The 16,168-nt window shown below is 45.1% G+C and overlaps 1 protein-coding gene across 3 annotated transcripts in view; it reads right to left on the bottom strand.

The window, feature by feature from the left end:
* BNIP2 (BCL2 interacting protein 2) overlaps positions 1-16,168 on the bottom strand; it is a 119,503-nt gene that overhangs the window by 45,500 nt on the left and 57,835 nt on the right. For all 3 annotated transcript variants that reach the window (XM_033920298.1, XM_033920299.1, XM_033920296.1), the window contains exons 6-7: positions 7,038-7,140; positions 3,210-3,341 (exon numbers count right to left, since the gene is read on the bottom strand). In XM_033920298.1, the coding sequence (XP_033776189.1) occupies positions 3,210-3,341; positions 7,038-7,140 (235 nt within the window). The remainder of the gene's footprint in view (positions 1-3,209; positions 3,342-7,037; positions 7,141-16,168) is intronic.

Genomic DNA, 16,168 nt, shown 5'->3' with positions numbered 1-16,168 from the left:
GTTTGACAAGGTTCCGCATGAATGACTACTTTGAAAAATTGTGAGCCATGGAATCGAGGGTGAAATACTCACGTGGATTATTTTTTTTTTTTTTGTAAATCTTTATTCATTATTAATCTTTCAACAAATGTACAAATTAAAATCATACATATTTTTGAAAACATCACTTGTAAATTTATCAAGAAAAACAACAATTGTATATATATAAACCCATAACCCACCCCCCTTCCCATTATTATTAATAGTAAACACAATAAAATAAGAACTCACGTGGATTAAAAAATGATTGGCGTGTAGGAAACAGAGAGTGGGGATAAATGGACAATACTCGGACTGGAAAAAAGTCACGAGCGGAGTGCTGCAGGGTTCGGTGCTCGGGCCCATGCTCTTCAACATATTTATGTACGACGAGTGACGTGATTAAATTTGCGGACGATACGAAGCTATTCAGAGTAGTGAAGACGCAGAAGGATTCCGAAGACCTGCAACGTGACATATACACACTTGAGAAATGGGCCGCGACATGGCAAATGAGGTTTAACGTGGATAAGTCTAAGGTGATGCATGTTGGTAACAAAAATCTTATACACAAATACAAGATGTCTGGTGCGGTACTCGGAGAGACCCCCCCAGGAAAGAGACTTGGGAGTTCTGGTCGACAAGTCGATGAAGCCGTCCACGTAATGTGCGGCGGCGATGGTGAAAAGGGCGAACAGAATGCTTGGATTGATTAAGAAGGGGATCATGAACAGATTGGAGAAGGTTATCATGCCGCTGTACCGGGCCATGGTGTGACCCCACCTGGAATACTGCATCCGGCACTGGTCGCCGTACTTGAAGGACACAATACTACTCAAAAGGGTCCAGAGAAGAGTGACTAAAATGGTTAAGGGGCTGGAGGAGTTGTTGTACAGCGAGAGATTAGAGAAACTTGGCCTCTTCTCCCTTGAAAAGAGGAGACTGAGAGGGGACATGATTGAAATGTTCAAGATAATGAAGGGAATAGACTTAGTAGATAAAGACAGGTTGTTCACCCTCTCCAAGAGAGGGAGAACGAGAGGGCACTCTCTAAAGTTAAAAGGGGATAGATTCTGTACAAACATAAGGAAGTTCTTCTTCACCCAGAGAGTGGTGGAAAACTGGAACGCTCTTCCGAAGGCTGTTATAGGGGAAAACACCCTCCAGAGATTCAAGACAAAGTTAGACAAATTCCTGCTGAACCGGAATGTATGCAGGTAAGGCTAGTCTGTTAGGGCAATGGTATTTGACCTAAGGGCCACCATGGGAGTGGACTGCTGGGCACGATGGACCATTGGTCTGACCCAGAAGCGGCAAATCTTATGTTCTTATGCAATGGAGCATCCATGTTTCTGACCTCATGGCTGCCACATGACTACAGGCTGAGTGCTGCACTGTGCACAGACGAACTAACAAGCAACATACGAGTACATATGTTGCATTTTGCTAGTTCTATTCCAATTATGTAATTTAACAATTGCCTTTAATTTTTGATTCACCTTCAAATATTTGTAAACTTTGGGTGTGGTGAGGAGAGGAAGAGAGGGTGTATCTGGAACTCGCTGATAAAGGGTCACTAACTGCACAGATTTTGCCTGAGCAAGAAGTTTGGGTGCTTGAGCATATTTTTGCCATAAGCTTTCCCCCAATTAAATCAATGACCACAGCAGCTATCTTATGCTTCTTGTATCTCAATGCTTTAGAATCTGCTGGTTGTAAATGCTGAACTCAAACCACCTTTTATTACATGTTGCCAGAAAAGCCTTCTGGCTCCAGATATCAAATAGCTGACCTTTGGTACATTAGTTTAAATCTAAAATAAGTAAAGGGGAAGTAAGAGAAAGTTTCATATTAGTTACAAAGAACAACATTCAGGTGAGATGTGAACATACTTCCCTCATTAAAAAAGTAATAAATCCTCTACCTGTTTCATCAAGAATTTGTTCCAAGTTCCAGGGACTGGGCAAGATGGCAAGCACAATTTTAACTTTTTCCCAGCTCCTACTCTGGTAGGGACTCTGCCCTGGATAGTAGTAGTAAACTGTACTTTCCTTTAGTTCAGCTATTTACTCCCTGAATTTTCCCAAGGTATTACGCAATAAATTTTGGCATGGGAATTTGGTGGTAAAACCACAGCACTAGAGGATAGAATAGCGAGCATGCAAAACAATGCAAAAATCTAGCATGGGTTTTGACTTCTCATAGCACTAAATTTTTATGCTAGCTCAGGGAGCAAAATATTCAGTTCAAAAATATTTCATTCACCACTGATCATCCAAGAACACCAAGTAGGACCCCAGACCTCAACCTTCTAGCTCCCCACACACACGCCCATAGAAATAGTCTCTGGTGGCCAAAGTAAACCAGACACCACCCCTCTGTTGGAAGCCAGGAGTAATGTCTACTTATTACACACACTGGTGCTGCCATCTTGGAAAAAAAATAGTTGTACCTGACCCCTAACAGTGTCTCAGGATGCACTGCTAGGGGTCAGTGTGCCAAAACAGGCAATGCTTCCCAAATAAGATAAGCACTCCCCTATTTCGTAGACTAACCCCTATTGGTGAATCTTAGATTTGATATATTGCTAGAAGACAGTCACTGCAATTTTCCAAGATGGCAGAGTGAAGAGAAGGATGCCACTGGATCTCTCCCCAAGTCAGGTAAGTATAATTTAGTGGTGGGAAGGGGGGCGGCACAGCTGCAGCTTCACTTCTACTATGAGAGTGTATGGTTGAGAGCCTCTGACCCTGTGTACCTGAGGTCTACAGGCCAGCACAGAGATTTTGCAGTGAGGTTAGGGGAAGGAGAGTCCAGCCAACCTATTTATTTGAAACGTCTCCCTCACCATCAATGCACGAGTCAGTCTTTGTTCATGTGTTACTATAAAGGGAGACATTTTCCAAAAGAGGATGCAAAACAGCTGCATATTATTGAAGTGGTGTGCGATTGTTTAGTGTACTGCATTGAACATAAAATTTAAGCACGTGTTAGCATGCTGTCTTAATGTACCACATGGTGGAAGGGGACCCACCACTGAAGAAAGAGGGGCTGTTTCTCACACATGCTGTAATCGCAAAACAACTGATGTACAGGAGGGTGCAACTGATGTACAGAGAGCATGGCTTAGTCATTCTGTTTTAAAGCTGTGGAAAGGAGATTAACTTTTGCCCAATTACTTTTACAGTTACCTTCTATCAATTTGCTGGTAGCACTTCCTGAGCCACCCCAGGCTTGGCATTTTTCTTCGTGGTGTGGCACCATTTAAATAAACTATCATGTAGTTCTCTGCTACTAACATCTCCAAAGTGCCAATAACATACCTGTCAAAACAAATTCAAGATGATGTTTGCATAATAAGCAGCATAAGGACAGTTTAACTTAATTTGGAGGTCCAAGGGTTTCCAGTTCAAACTTTTTATCACAACAGGATATCTTCTACTGTATCTATTGCTTAGGGCAGGGGTTCTCAACCAATGTGTCACAATTGCCCAGTATGTCAGAGGGCTGACACAGAGCACAGAATATTTCTATTTTGTAATGGCTCCAGATCAAACCAGCTAAGTCAGTGCTTCTCAAGTTGGTCCTGGAGTACCCCCTTGCCAGTCAGGGTTTCAGACTATCCAAAATGAATATGCATAAACTTGATTTGCATACACTGTCTCCATTAGATGCAAATTTCTTTCATGCATATTTGGGGTATCCTGAAAACCTGACTGGCAAGGGGGTACTCCAGAATCAACTTGAGAAACATTGAGTTAGGTCACTCAAAGCCCAAATGATGACGTTACGACTGTCTTACTTTGGTCACACTGTCAGAAGAGAAAGATAATTGGAGGAGGATATCGTGTTTGGGAAGATCAAAGAAACCAGGTGAAGAGGGTGACCTGCAATCAGAGGGCTGGATATGTTGAAAACAACCATAGGGATTGATGCTGGAGGATCTCTTTTTAAATCTGTAATTCATCAAGTCACTAGGACTCGAATACAAGTTGATGGCACCTCCAGCTTGTCTTGGCCTCCCCTCCCATGGATCTGATGCCTCACCCTTGGTCTCCTCCAGCACTGCCCTCGCCATCTGTGAAATCTCAGTTCTTAGCCTAGGCAGCTGATTATGCCTGTGGCTGCCAACAGATCTGGAGTCTTTCCACTGCTGCATCTTCCTGTGTATAAGAGGGTAGAGAATGACACAGGGAAAAAATTTGTCCCCATCTCCGCCCCATCCCCGCGAGCTCAGACCCCATCCCGTTCCCGTGAGCTAGGTCTCTGTCCCTGTCCCATCCCCGTGAGCTCGGTCCCTGTCCCCACAAACCATCTGATCCCATCCACAAAAGCCTCAAATAGTTTTATACTGAACTTATTTTATTAAAAGAAAGAATATTCTTTACAATTGTCATTTTATAAATCAATGTTCTAGCTGCCGAACTAGAGAAAGAGATCTTTAGCTGGCAGGGCTTTGTTTATAAATGTTTATCAACACAACTAATAAACTATTTTATCCTAAAGCAAAAAAAAAAAAAAGAAATTAGAAATTTTTTTTTCTACCTTTGTTGTCTAGTTTCTGCTTTCCTCATTCAATTCCTTCTATCCACTGTCTGTCTTCTCTCTACCTCTTCCATATGCTGTGTTACTATGCCTCTCCCTTCCATCTCTCCCTCCACGCCCCCCCAAATGGCCTGGCACCCATCTTCTTCCCTTTGCTTCCCTCATAGTCTGGCATCTCTGTCTTCTTCCCTTCCATCCCCCAGGTGATTTTAGCATCTCTCTACTCCTTTCCTTCCCTCAGATCTGTCTCCCCAATCCAGCATGTGCCATTTTTTATCCCCTCCTTCTATCCAGTTCCCTTCAGCATCTTCTTCCCCCTCTCTCTCTTCCCCATTTCCCTTCAGCGTCTTCTCCCCCCCCTCTCTCTCTTCCCCATTTCTCTTCAGTGTCTTCTCCCCCATTTCCATTCAGCGTCTTCTCCCCCCCTCTCTTCCCCATTTCCATTCAGCATCTTTTCTCCCTCTCTCTCTTCCCCATTTCCCTTCAGCGTCTTTCCCCCTCCTTTCCCCATTTACCTTCAGCATCTTCTCCCCCTCTCTCTCTTCCCCATTTCCATTCAGCGTCTTCTCCCCCTCTCTCTTCCTCATTTCTATTCAGCGTCTTCTCCCCCCTCTCTCTTTCCCATTTCCCTTCAACGTCTTCTCCCCTCTCTCTTCCCATTTCCGTCTTCTCCCCATTCTCTCTTCCCCATTTCCCTTCAGTGTCTGTTCCTCTTCACCTCCCTCCCCTCTTCTCCACACCCCTTCAGCACCCTTCCCACAGTCCAGGCAGTGCCTAACAATTCTACCCACCTCCACCCCTGCCTGCACACACACACACAGACTAACCAATCTATTCCAGAGAAGAGTGACTAAGATGGTTAAGGGGTTGGAGGAGCTGCCGCACAGCGAAAGATTAGAGAAACTGGTCCTCTTCTCCCTCGAACAGAGGAGATTGAGAGGGGACATGATCGAAACATTCAAAGTACTGAAAGGGATAGACTTAGTAGATAAGGACAGGTTGTTCACCCTCTCCAAGGTAGGGAGAACGAGAGGGCACTCTCTAAAATTGGAAGGGGATAGATTCCAATCTAATCTAATCTAAACCTTAGGTTTGTATACCGCATCATCTCTACATTCGTAAAGCTCGTACAAACATAAGGAAGTTCTTCTTCACCCAGAGTGTGGTAGAAAACTGGAAAGTTCTTCCGGAATCTGTCATAGGAGAAAACACCCTCCAGGGATTCAAGACAAAGTTAGACAAGTTCCTGCTGAACAAGAACGTGCGCAGGTAGGGCTAGTCTCAGTTAGGGCGCTGGTCTTTGACCAGAGGGCCACCGCGTGAGCGGACTGCTGGGCATGATGGACCACTGGTCTGACCCAGCCACAGAAGAATGATATCCAGACCCTTAGGGACTCCTGGTGCTCCCGAAGCTTTGTCTTTGGCCCTGGTTTGTCCTCTGCTCCCAAATACTGGTGAAACCAGCAGCAGCCATGAAAATCTCCCCTGCCTAACTCCCTGGCATTCCCGGGTCTGCTTTCTGGTAGGGATCTAGACTTATGATTCACCACACTATCCATAAGATCATCCAGACCCTTGCCAAAGATCATCTGTCCCTGAAAGAGGAGTTTGTTCAGGATCGTCTTGGAGACAGTCTCCCACCCACTACTTAATCCAGAGCATTAAACTCGAGGAGAACAGACAGGTTCCCTACTCCTCACTTGTAGAGAGTAAGAAAGAGGGAGGAACTCATCACAGAGTGATGGGAGATGAAGCATGAAAACAAATAGTGGGCTCTCTACAGCCTCGCAACTGGTGGGGCTTAAAACCCAGTGCTCAAGACTACCAGTCTTGAGTTACACAAAAATAAAGAAATATACAGAGCAGATCAGAAAGATCCAATCTGCCAAGTTTCTTTATTCTTTGATATACTGTTTATCAAACTGGTACCTAAATGGTTTACATTGGATTCAATATGTAAAAATTAAAAAGTAAAAGTTTTACAAAGTGTAAAATTAAAAAAGTAATGGCATATATATATAAAAAAAAAATAAATATATATATATATATAAAATAAAAAGGAGGGATCAAGACGGACTGACATAATGGAAACAATATGGAAGGAGGGATATGGTAAGTTAATAAATACATCAAAATTTTAAAGAAAAATACCTTCTGACCTGCGTACAAAAGGAAAAACTGAAGGGGGCAGCAGAGCCCTCAGTAGAAGGAGGAGGAGTTGAAAACCTTGAGTGGATGCCTTCGAGAATACCCTATTGTCCAGAATGACACCTATTGTACTAGAATGACACCTATTGTACTATTGTGCTAAAAATTCTATTTCCTTGGGAATATATAAATGCAACACACAAAGTAGGCACAATCTTGTGATTCATACACTTTGCATCTGGGTACATATCTGTAATTTTATGAACAATTTTTACAGTGTAAAAATACTTTAATAACATTATGCCTACAAAATTCTGGATACTTACTTAAAAAGATTGTCCATTAAATATCGATAGTTGGGCTGACTGCTTTCAGGCATAAAACAAACAGCAAATACAATAATGGCATTTAAGCCATCTCCATAATAACCTAAAAAAAATTTAAACAGGACAGTCAAGCGATAGACACTACTAACAAATCACATACAGAGAAACTCAGTCATTACATGCAAGCAAATAAACAAATTATGAGACTCACTGTCACTCATTGATTAGAGATAAAAAAAAAAGCATGCAGGGAATGAGTCACGTCTTCCTGACATGTGCTCTGAAATATGCTAAATGAAGATTGACACAAGATTTCTCTCGGTGCCAATGTCTTCAAAATGAGTATGGCTCAGGGCACTAGATTCACCAGAGATCTCCTAAGCATAGAAAAATGAACACAGATTAAGGCCAAATGGACTATCCACAGCATCCACTATCTCCTCCTCTCCCTAAGAGAGAGGACAGAAAGTATTAGATAAACAAGCATAAAGGTAGGAATATGGTATCCTATGAGAGGGCAGAAATAAAGAACAGTCAGGAAGTATGCTTCGGAAATAAGATGGTCATTACTAACTAAAATAACATGCAATGAATGAAATAAATAATGATTTATACTAAATTCATTCACAAGTTAGTTGATCCTACAGAAACAAAATAAAACAATTGATAAGGATGCAGGCAGCGCTTTGCATGTGAGATAAAATCCGCAGTAATAAATAGAATAATGTGTGAATAATGAAATAAAAACAGGTTTGCACTAATGCAATCACAAGTTAATTATTCCCTGAGGAACAAAGTAAAACAATAGATATGAGAGCGGCCAGCGTTAAAAAAGTTATGCAGAATTAAAATATTCAGTATTAGATATTATAAAGTACAAATAATGAAATAAATAATGCTTTACAGCAGGGGTGCCCACACTTTTTTGACTCGCGAGCTACTTTTAAAATGACCAAGTCAAAATGATCTACCAACAATAAAATTTTAAAAAAACACAACGCACACTGTACGCATAGAATTGTTAATTATCATTCCTATTCCGGGGTTTTTTCAAATAGGTCAAAGCAGATTACTCTATGCACTGTCACCTCAGTAACAACCATACAAAAATAGACAAATACCCACCCCCTCCTTTTTTACTAAACCACAATAGCAGTTTTTAGTGCAGGGAGCTGCGCTGAATGCCCAGCGCTGCTCTCGACGCTCATAGGCTCCCTACGCTAAAAACCACTATTGCGGTTTAGTAAAAGGGGACCATATTGTAAAATATAGACAGCAGATATAAATTCAGACACATTTTGATCACTAAATTTAAAATAAAATCAATTTTCCTTCCTTGTCTGGTGATTTCATGAGTCTCTGGTTGCACTTTCTTCTGACTGTGCATCCAATCTTTCTTTCAGCCTGTATGCTTCCTCTCCTCCACACTCATTCCCTCCCCCAACTTTTTCTTCCTCTCTCCCTGACCTTTCTTTCTTTCTCTCTTCATGCCCCCTTTCTTTTTTTCTGTTTATCTTCTTTCCTTCTGTCTCCCTGCCTGCCCCCTTTCTTTCTTTCTCCCTGCCCTTCCCCAAGCCACTGCCACTGCTGCTGCCATCGGGGAACAGGACCCAAACCGCCACCAATGGATAATAGGCCCCAAAGCCGACGCCACCCCATGCTCTCCCTGCTTCGGGCCGACCAGCATTCCTCTCCCCGACGTCAATTCTGCGGTCGGAGAGGAAGTTCCGCCCAGCCAGGCAGCGATTGGCTGGCCTGAACTTCCTCTCCGACGGCAGAATTGACGTCAGGGAGAGGAAGACTGATCGGCCCGATAGATTGCCAAGGCAAAGTGAGTCCTGGGTGATCGACTCACTTTGCCTTGGCGAGCTATCCGTCGATCGCGATCGACCTATTGGGCACCCCTGCTTTACAGGAATTCATTCGCAAACTAGTCAATCCAACAGAAACAGATTAAAACAATAAACGTAAAAACGGCTAGCGGTAGGAAAAATTAATCCAGGAAATGCAGGTTAATGGAAAATTCATTTAAGATTAAGTAGCAAGAGAAATCTAAGCAGTAGTAATAGAGAAAAATCAATTTATGATAACTTCAACATCTCCAAGCTAATCATATAGAAATATATTCATGCATACCATAATAAATTATCGATTACATTGAAATTAATCATTAAGTGCTTAAGGAAGGTAATTCATGAAAAAGCAAAGCTGTGCAATTTGAGTCATGGGCAGCATCTGAAGAACAATATATAATCATGGAATTCATTTTCATACCCACTTGCGTATATTACATCCCACCGAATAAATATCATTATAACAAAGGCAGATATAACATTCAATACTAAAAACTGATAGAAACTAATTTAATACTACAGTTGAGAAGCAGCGATAGGAAAAACTCCAGAGCAGCATCAGCGCATGGGTTGTGCTGGCTTCACGTAAATGTGGCGATAGAAAAGTCTAATTAACACATGCAAACTGCTCAACAAGGCCGCCATGCTACCACATGTTGCAGGCCCAACATCAAAGTAAGTAACATGGTGGAAAAAGGCCGTAGTCCTGATTTCAAACCCGATCAATACTCATGGGCTGTATTTCCTCCAGGTAGTCCGACAGCCGTTTGGGATCCATGAAGTTCTTCGTCTGGTTGTTCAGAGTAGAGAGTTGCGCGGGGACAGAAATCCCACCCGTCCCCGCCAAAGTCCCACCCGTCCCCACCCATCCCCGTGAGGACTCCCACCCGTCCCCACCTGTCCCCGCGAGGAATCCCTCCGTCCCCACCCGTCCCCGCGAGGAATCCCTCCGTCCCCACCCGTCCCCGCGAGGAATCCCTCCGTCCCCGCCCGTCCCCGCGAGGAATCCCCTACGTTCCCGCAAGGAATCCCCTATGTCCCCGCCCGTCCCTATAAACTACAGAAATAGTTATTTCATTTAATTATGCTACTGAATTAAAGGCTCTGGTAGAAACCCATTTAAAAATAAGCAAAAAGACTTTATTAATTTGGAAATATTAATTGGGAAGAATACATACTTTGTAAACGGGTTTCTACCAGAGCCTCTAATGTTTATAAATTTTTATCAACACAACTAATATACTACTTTATCCTTAAGCAAAAAAAAAAAAAAAGAATTTTTTTTCCTACCTTTGGTGCCTGGTTTCTGCTTTCTTCATATTCTCATTCAATTCCTTCCATCCACTGCCTCTCTTCTCTCTGTGTCTTCCATTTGCTCTGTTACTGTGTCTCTCCCTTTCTCCCCCCTCCCAAATTGGTCTGGCACCCATCTTTTTCCCTCCACTTCCCCCATAGTCTGGCACCTCTGTCTTCTTCCCTGCCAGGGTCTTCTCCCCATTCCCTCTTCCCCATTTCCTTCCAGTGTCCTTCTCCCCCACCATCTTCCCCATGTCCTGTCAGGCAGCATCCTTCTCCCCCCTCTGCCTTCCCCATGTCCTTTCAGCGTCCTTCTCCCCCCTCTGTCTTCCCCATGTCCTTTCAGCGGCCTTCTCCCCCCCTGTTTTCCCCATTTCCTTTCAGTGGCCTTCTCTACCCCTGTTTTCCCCATGTCCTTTCAGTGGCATTCTCCACCCCTTTGTCTTCCCCAGTGCTTTCAGCGGCCTTCTCTCCCCTTAAGCGTCTTTTCTTCTCCACTCCACCTTTCCTCCTTCCCTGCCCCTTACCTTTGTGGCGTTTCTGCACCCGACCGACAACAGAACAGGCCCGGTCGGACAAATCTCCCTGTCCTGTAGCCGCGAATCTAAATTACCTTCTTACAGCAGCTGGAGTATTGAAGCTGCTGTAAGAGGTAATTTAGATTCGCGGCTACAGGGCAGGGAGGTTTGTCGGCCGGGCCTGTTGTCGGTCGATCGGGGGACCTGACCGGCTGTACACATTCTTCGGGGCGGACCGCCCCCTCCCCCCTCTTTCGTTCGCCATTGCCTTCTTCCTACCTGCCCTGCCGCACACAGCCGACCAGAAGTCTTCCTGATGTCAGCGGTGACGTCGGAGGAAGGGAGGGCTTTGCTTAAGCCCTCCCTCCGACGTCAGCGCTGACATCGGGAAGACTTCCGTTCGGCTGTGTGCTGCGACAGTGCAGGTAAGGAGGAGGAGACTACCCTCGCGGCTCGAATGCACTGCAATCCAACCCCGCAGGAACCCCGTGACCCTCGGAGGCGTCCCCACGGGATCCCCACGACCCTAGGGGGCATCCCCATGGGATCCCCGCGACCCTAGGGGGCGTCCCCACGGGATCCCCGTGACCCAAAGGGGGAACCCGCGGGATCACCGCGGGTCCCGCGGGATTCCCGTCATCCCCATTCCCGTGCAGCTCTCTAGTTCAGAGTGATCCTCAAAGTGGCAGGGTATAACATCATTGTGCTTTGAGTTCCCTAAGCTTAGGACGAAAGGCAAGGAGCTGTTTTCTTTGGTTCGCCGTATATTATTTTAGACAGATCTGGAACAAATAAAATTATGTGAGTGTCCAACTTGATTGGCGCTTTTTGCATGACCTCCGACAATTGAGAGTATCATAGAATGCGCACAATCATGGCCCTGGGATATTTTGAGTTGGTGGGTCTAAAAGATGGCACCCCAAGTGTTCGATCCAGCTCGAACTCTCGTGTAAACTGTATATTCAAGAGGTACGGGATGAGCTTTTCCATGTATTTGACTGCATCTGTACCTTCCCGTGCCTCCGGGATCCCGAGTATTCTTAAATTGTTATGACAAGATCTTAGGTTAGCATCTTCAAGATCTTTTTCCAATTGTGTCACCCGTCTGGTTTGTTTTTGTAAAGATTCAATGGCAGCCTGCGTTGCAAACTGTTTGTTTTCCACCACATCAACCCGACCACTTAGCTGTGTTAATTTTAGCTTCAGGGAGGCCAGTTCATTCCGTATCTCTGAAGCATCATCTTTTGTTTCGTTTATGGTTTCCCTCATGGCTCGCACCTCCGATAGCAGTTTGTATAGATTCCTGCTCCGGTTTATCCTCCGTTGTTTTCTGTGGAGACTGGGGCTCAGGCTTATGGCGCTTACCAACTTTGGAGCTCGCCATCGCATGCACAAAGATCTTAGAAAAGTGTGCAGTTGATTGAATTATTGTCTTTAAACAATAACCCGATGTTTTATTCGATTTTTGTCTGAAGTTACCGGAGCTCTACAAATTATGCTGCCATCACTTATCGCGCCCTCTAGTGCACCCATTAATTTGGAAATATTAATTGGGAAGAATACTTACTTTGTAAACGGGTCTCTCCCAGAGCCTCTAATGTAAATATAAATACTCCAGCTGATGAAAACCCTCAAGCTATGTCAGCTGAGGACTTCCTCTGAAGGTGGTCACTTTTGCCAGGCAGCAGTAGCGTCCCCAAGTCACAGATGCTGGCACCTCAGTGGCTCAGTGACTTCTAATTCATCAAGTCGCCGGTTGCCTTTGGAAGAGGTCCTCAGCTGCTGGTACTTAGGGTTCTCCACCAGCCACAACAAGGGTCCGCAAGTACTTCAGCACTGGAGAAATAAAACTAGAAATACATAAGAACATAACATAAGAATTGCCGCTACTGGGTCAGACCAGTGGTCCATCATGCCCAGCAGTCCCCTCCCACAGTGGCCCCCAAGTCAAGGACCATTGCCCTAACAGACTAGCATTACCTGCATACATTCCGGTTCAGCAGGAATTTCTCTAACTTTGTCTTGAATCTCTGGAGGGTGTTTTCCCCTAATTTAGCCTCCGGAAGAGCGTTCCAGTTTTCCACCACTCTCTGGGTGAAGAAGAACTTCCTTACGTTTGTACAGAATCTATCCCCTTTTAACTTTAGAGAGTGCCCTCTCGTTCTCCCTCTCTTGGAGAGGGTGAACAACCTGTCTTTATCTACTAAGTCTATTCCCTTCATTATCTTGAACATTTCAATCATGTCCCCTCTCAGTCTCCTCTTTTCAAGGGAGAAGAGGCCCAGTTTCTCTAATCTCTCGCTATACAACAACTCCTCCAGCCCCTTAACCATTTTAGTCACTCTTCTCTGGACCCTTTCGAGTAGTACCGTGTCCTTCTTCAAGTACAGCGACCAGTGCCGGATGCAGTATTCCAGGTGAGGTCACACCATGGCCCGGTACAGCGGCATGATAACCTTCTCCAATCTGTTCATGATCCCCTTCTTAATCATTCCAAGCATTCTGTTCGCCCTTTTCGCCACCGCCGCTGCACATTACGTGGACGGCTTATTGACTTGTCGACCAGTACTCCCAAGTCTCTTTCCTGGGGGGACTCTCCGAGTACTATACCAGATATCCTGTATTCGTGTACAAAATTTTTGTTACCGACATGCATCACCTTACATTTATCCACGTTAAACTTCATTTGCCATGTTGCGGCCCATTTCTCGAGCGTGTTTATGTCCTGTTGCAGGTCTTCGCAATCCTCCTGTGTCTTAATTACTCTGAATAACTTTGTATTGTCTGCAAATTTAATCACCTCGCTCATTGTTCCAATTTCCAGATCGTTTATAAATATGTTGAAGAGCACAGGCCCAAGCACCAAACCTTGCAGCACTCCACTGGTGACGCTTTTCCTGTCCGAGTATTATCCATTTACCCCCACTCTCTGTTTTCTATCCGCCAACCAATTTTTGATCCACGTGAGTATTTCACCCTCAATCCCATTAGGCCTAATTCCTAACTGGAAGGTGCCACAATGGCTGAGACACAACAATCTCAAGGGCTATGAAAAAAGATTCTGCATCATCTTCAGCCCTGGGAAGAAGCAGCCATGTCCTTTGCATAAAGTAGTGCACAGTAGTTTCCATTGAGCCACTGGGTAGACTCAAAATGATGCTTTCAATAAATCTAAGAAGTAAAGCACAGTTACTTACCGTAACGGGTGTTATCCAGGGACAGCAGGCAGATATTCTTGACTGATGGGTGACGGCACCGACGGAGCCCCGGTACGGACACTTTTATAGTGATTGCACTCTAAGAACTTGGAAAGTTCTAGAGGCCGCACCGCGCATGCGCGAGTGCCTTCCCGCCCGACACAGGCGCGCGGTCCCCAGTTATGATAAGCCAGCTAAGAAGCCAACCCGGGGAGGTGGGTGGGATGCAAGAATATCTGCCTGCTGTCCCTGGATAACACCCGTTACGGTAAGTAACTGTGCTTTATCCCAGGACAAGCAGGCAGCATATTCTTGACTGATGGGTGACCTCCAAGCTAACAAAAAGAGAGATGGAGGGAAGGTTGGCCATTATGAAAACAAATTTTGCAAAACAGATTGGCCGAAGTGACCATCCCGTCTGGAAAATGTATCCAGACAATGTGATGTAAAAGTGTGAACTGAGGACCAAGTGGCAGCCTTGCAGATTTCCTCAATAGGCGTAGAACGGAGGAAAGCTACAGATGCTGCCATAGCTCTAACTCTATGGGCCGTGACGGAACCTCCCAGTGTCAGTCCGAAAATGCACGCTGCTAACCAATTCGACAGCGTACGCTTAGAAACAGGATGACCCAATTTATTAGGATCAAAGGACAAAAAAAGTTGTGGCGATGATCTGTGGGGCTTAGTACGATCCAAATAGTAAGCTAAAGCTCGCTTACAATCCAAAGTATGTAAAGCCTGTTCCCCAGAATGAGAATGAGGTTTCGGAAAGAAGACAGGCAGAACAATGGATTGGTTGAGATGGAATTCAGAGACAATCTTAGGGAGAAACTTTGGATGTGTACGCAGAACCACCTTGTCATGATGAAAGACCGTAAAAGGTGGATCTGCAACTAGTGCATGTAGCTCACTGACCCTCCTGGCAGAGGTAAGAGCGATAAGGAAAAGTACCTTCCAAGTGAGAAACTTGAAAGTGGCTGTCGCCAAAGGTTCAAACGGGGGCTTCATCCAAGCGGAGAGAACCACATTCAGATCCCAGATAACAGGAGGTGCTTTAAGGGGTGGTTTAACATTGAAAAGACCTCGCATGAATCTGGAGACCAGGGGATGAGCTGTAAGGAGTTTCCCATGGACTGGCTCATGAAACGCAGCAATAGCACTGAGATGGACTCTGATGGAGGTAGATTTGAGGCCAGAGTCAGACAGAGAAAGCAGATAATCCAACAAGGTCTCCACTGGAAGAGACGTAGGATCATGATGATGAAGAAGACACCAAGAAGAAAACCTTGTCCACTTCTGATGATAACACTGCAGAGTGGCGGGTTTCCTGGAAGCATCCAGAATAGACCGAATGGGCTGAGAGAGAAGAGAGTTGTTTGAAGTCAGCCCGAGAGATACCAAGCTGTCAGGTGTAGAGACTGAAGGTTGGGATGCAGGAGGGTCTCCTGATGCTGCGAAAGCAGAGAAGGAAACAGAGGAAGTAGCAAAGGTTCTCTGGAACTGAGTTGAAGAAGAAGGGAGAACCAATGTTGTCTGGGCCATCGAGGAGCAATCAGAATCATGGTGGCTCGTTCCTTCTTGAGTTTGAACAAGGTCCGCAGCATGAGTGGCAGAGGAGGAAAAGCATACAGGAACCGATTGGACCAATCCAGAAGGAATGCATCCGCTGCCAGACGGTGAGGAGTATAGATTCTGGAGCAGAATTGGGCCGTTGGTGATTGTGAGGAGCTGCAAAGAGGTCCACTTGAGGAGTGCCCCATTGATCGAAGATGGACTGTAGGGTTGAAGGATCGAGAGTCCATTCGTGAGGTTGGAGAATTCTGCTGAGTTTGTCCACTAATGAATTCTGCTCTCCTTGGATGTAGATTGCCTTCAGGAATAGGCTGCGAGCTGTGGCCCAAGTCCAGATTTTCTGGGATTCCTGACACAAAAGGCGAGAGCCTGTTCCACCCTGTTTGTTGATGTAGTACATCGCAACCTGATTGTCTGTGCACAGCAGGAGGACTTGAGGAAAGAGAAGGTGTTGGAAGGCCTTGAGGGCGTAAAACATCACTCTGAGTTCCAGGAAATTGATGTGATGCTTCTTTTCCTGGGCTGTCCAAAGGCCTTGAGTTTGGAATTCATTCAAATGAGCTCCCCAGGCATAAGGGGATGCGTCGGTGGTGATGACCAGTTGATGAGGCGGTAGATGGAGCAGAAGACCTCTGGAGAGATTTGAGGATATCAACCACCATTGTAGAGACTGACGAAGAGATGTTGTCACAGAT

The sequence above is a fragment of the Geotrypetes seraphini genome, chromosome 14 (genome assembly GCF_902459505.1).
Source record: "Geotrypetes seraphini chromosome 14, aGeoSer1.1, whole genome shotgun sequence".
Lineage (NCBI taxonomy): Eukaryota > Metazoa > Chordata > Amphibia > Gymnophiona > Dermophiidae > Geotrypetes > Geotrypetes seraphini.
This window is presented reverse-complemented; position numbering and strand designations above follow the sequence as displayed.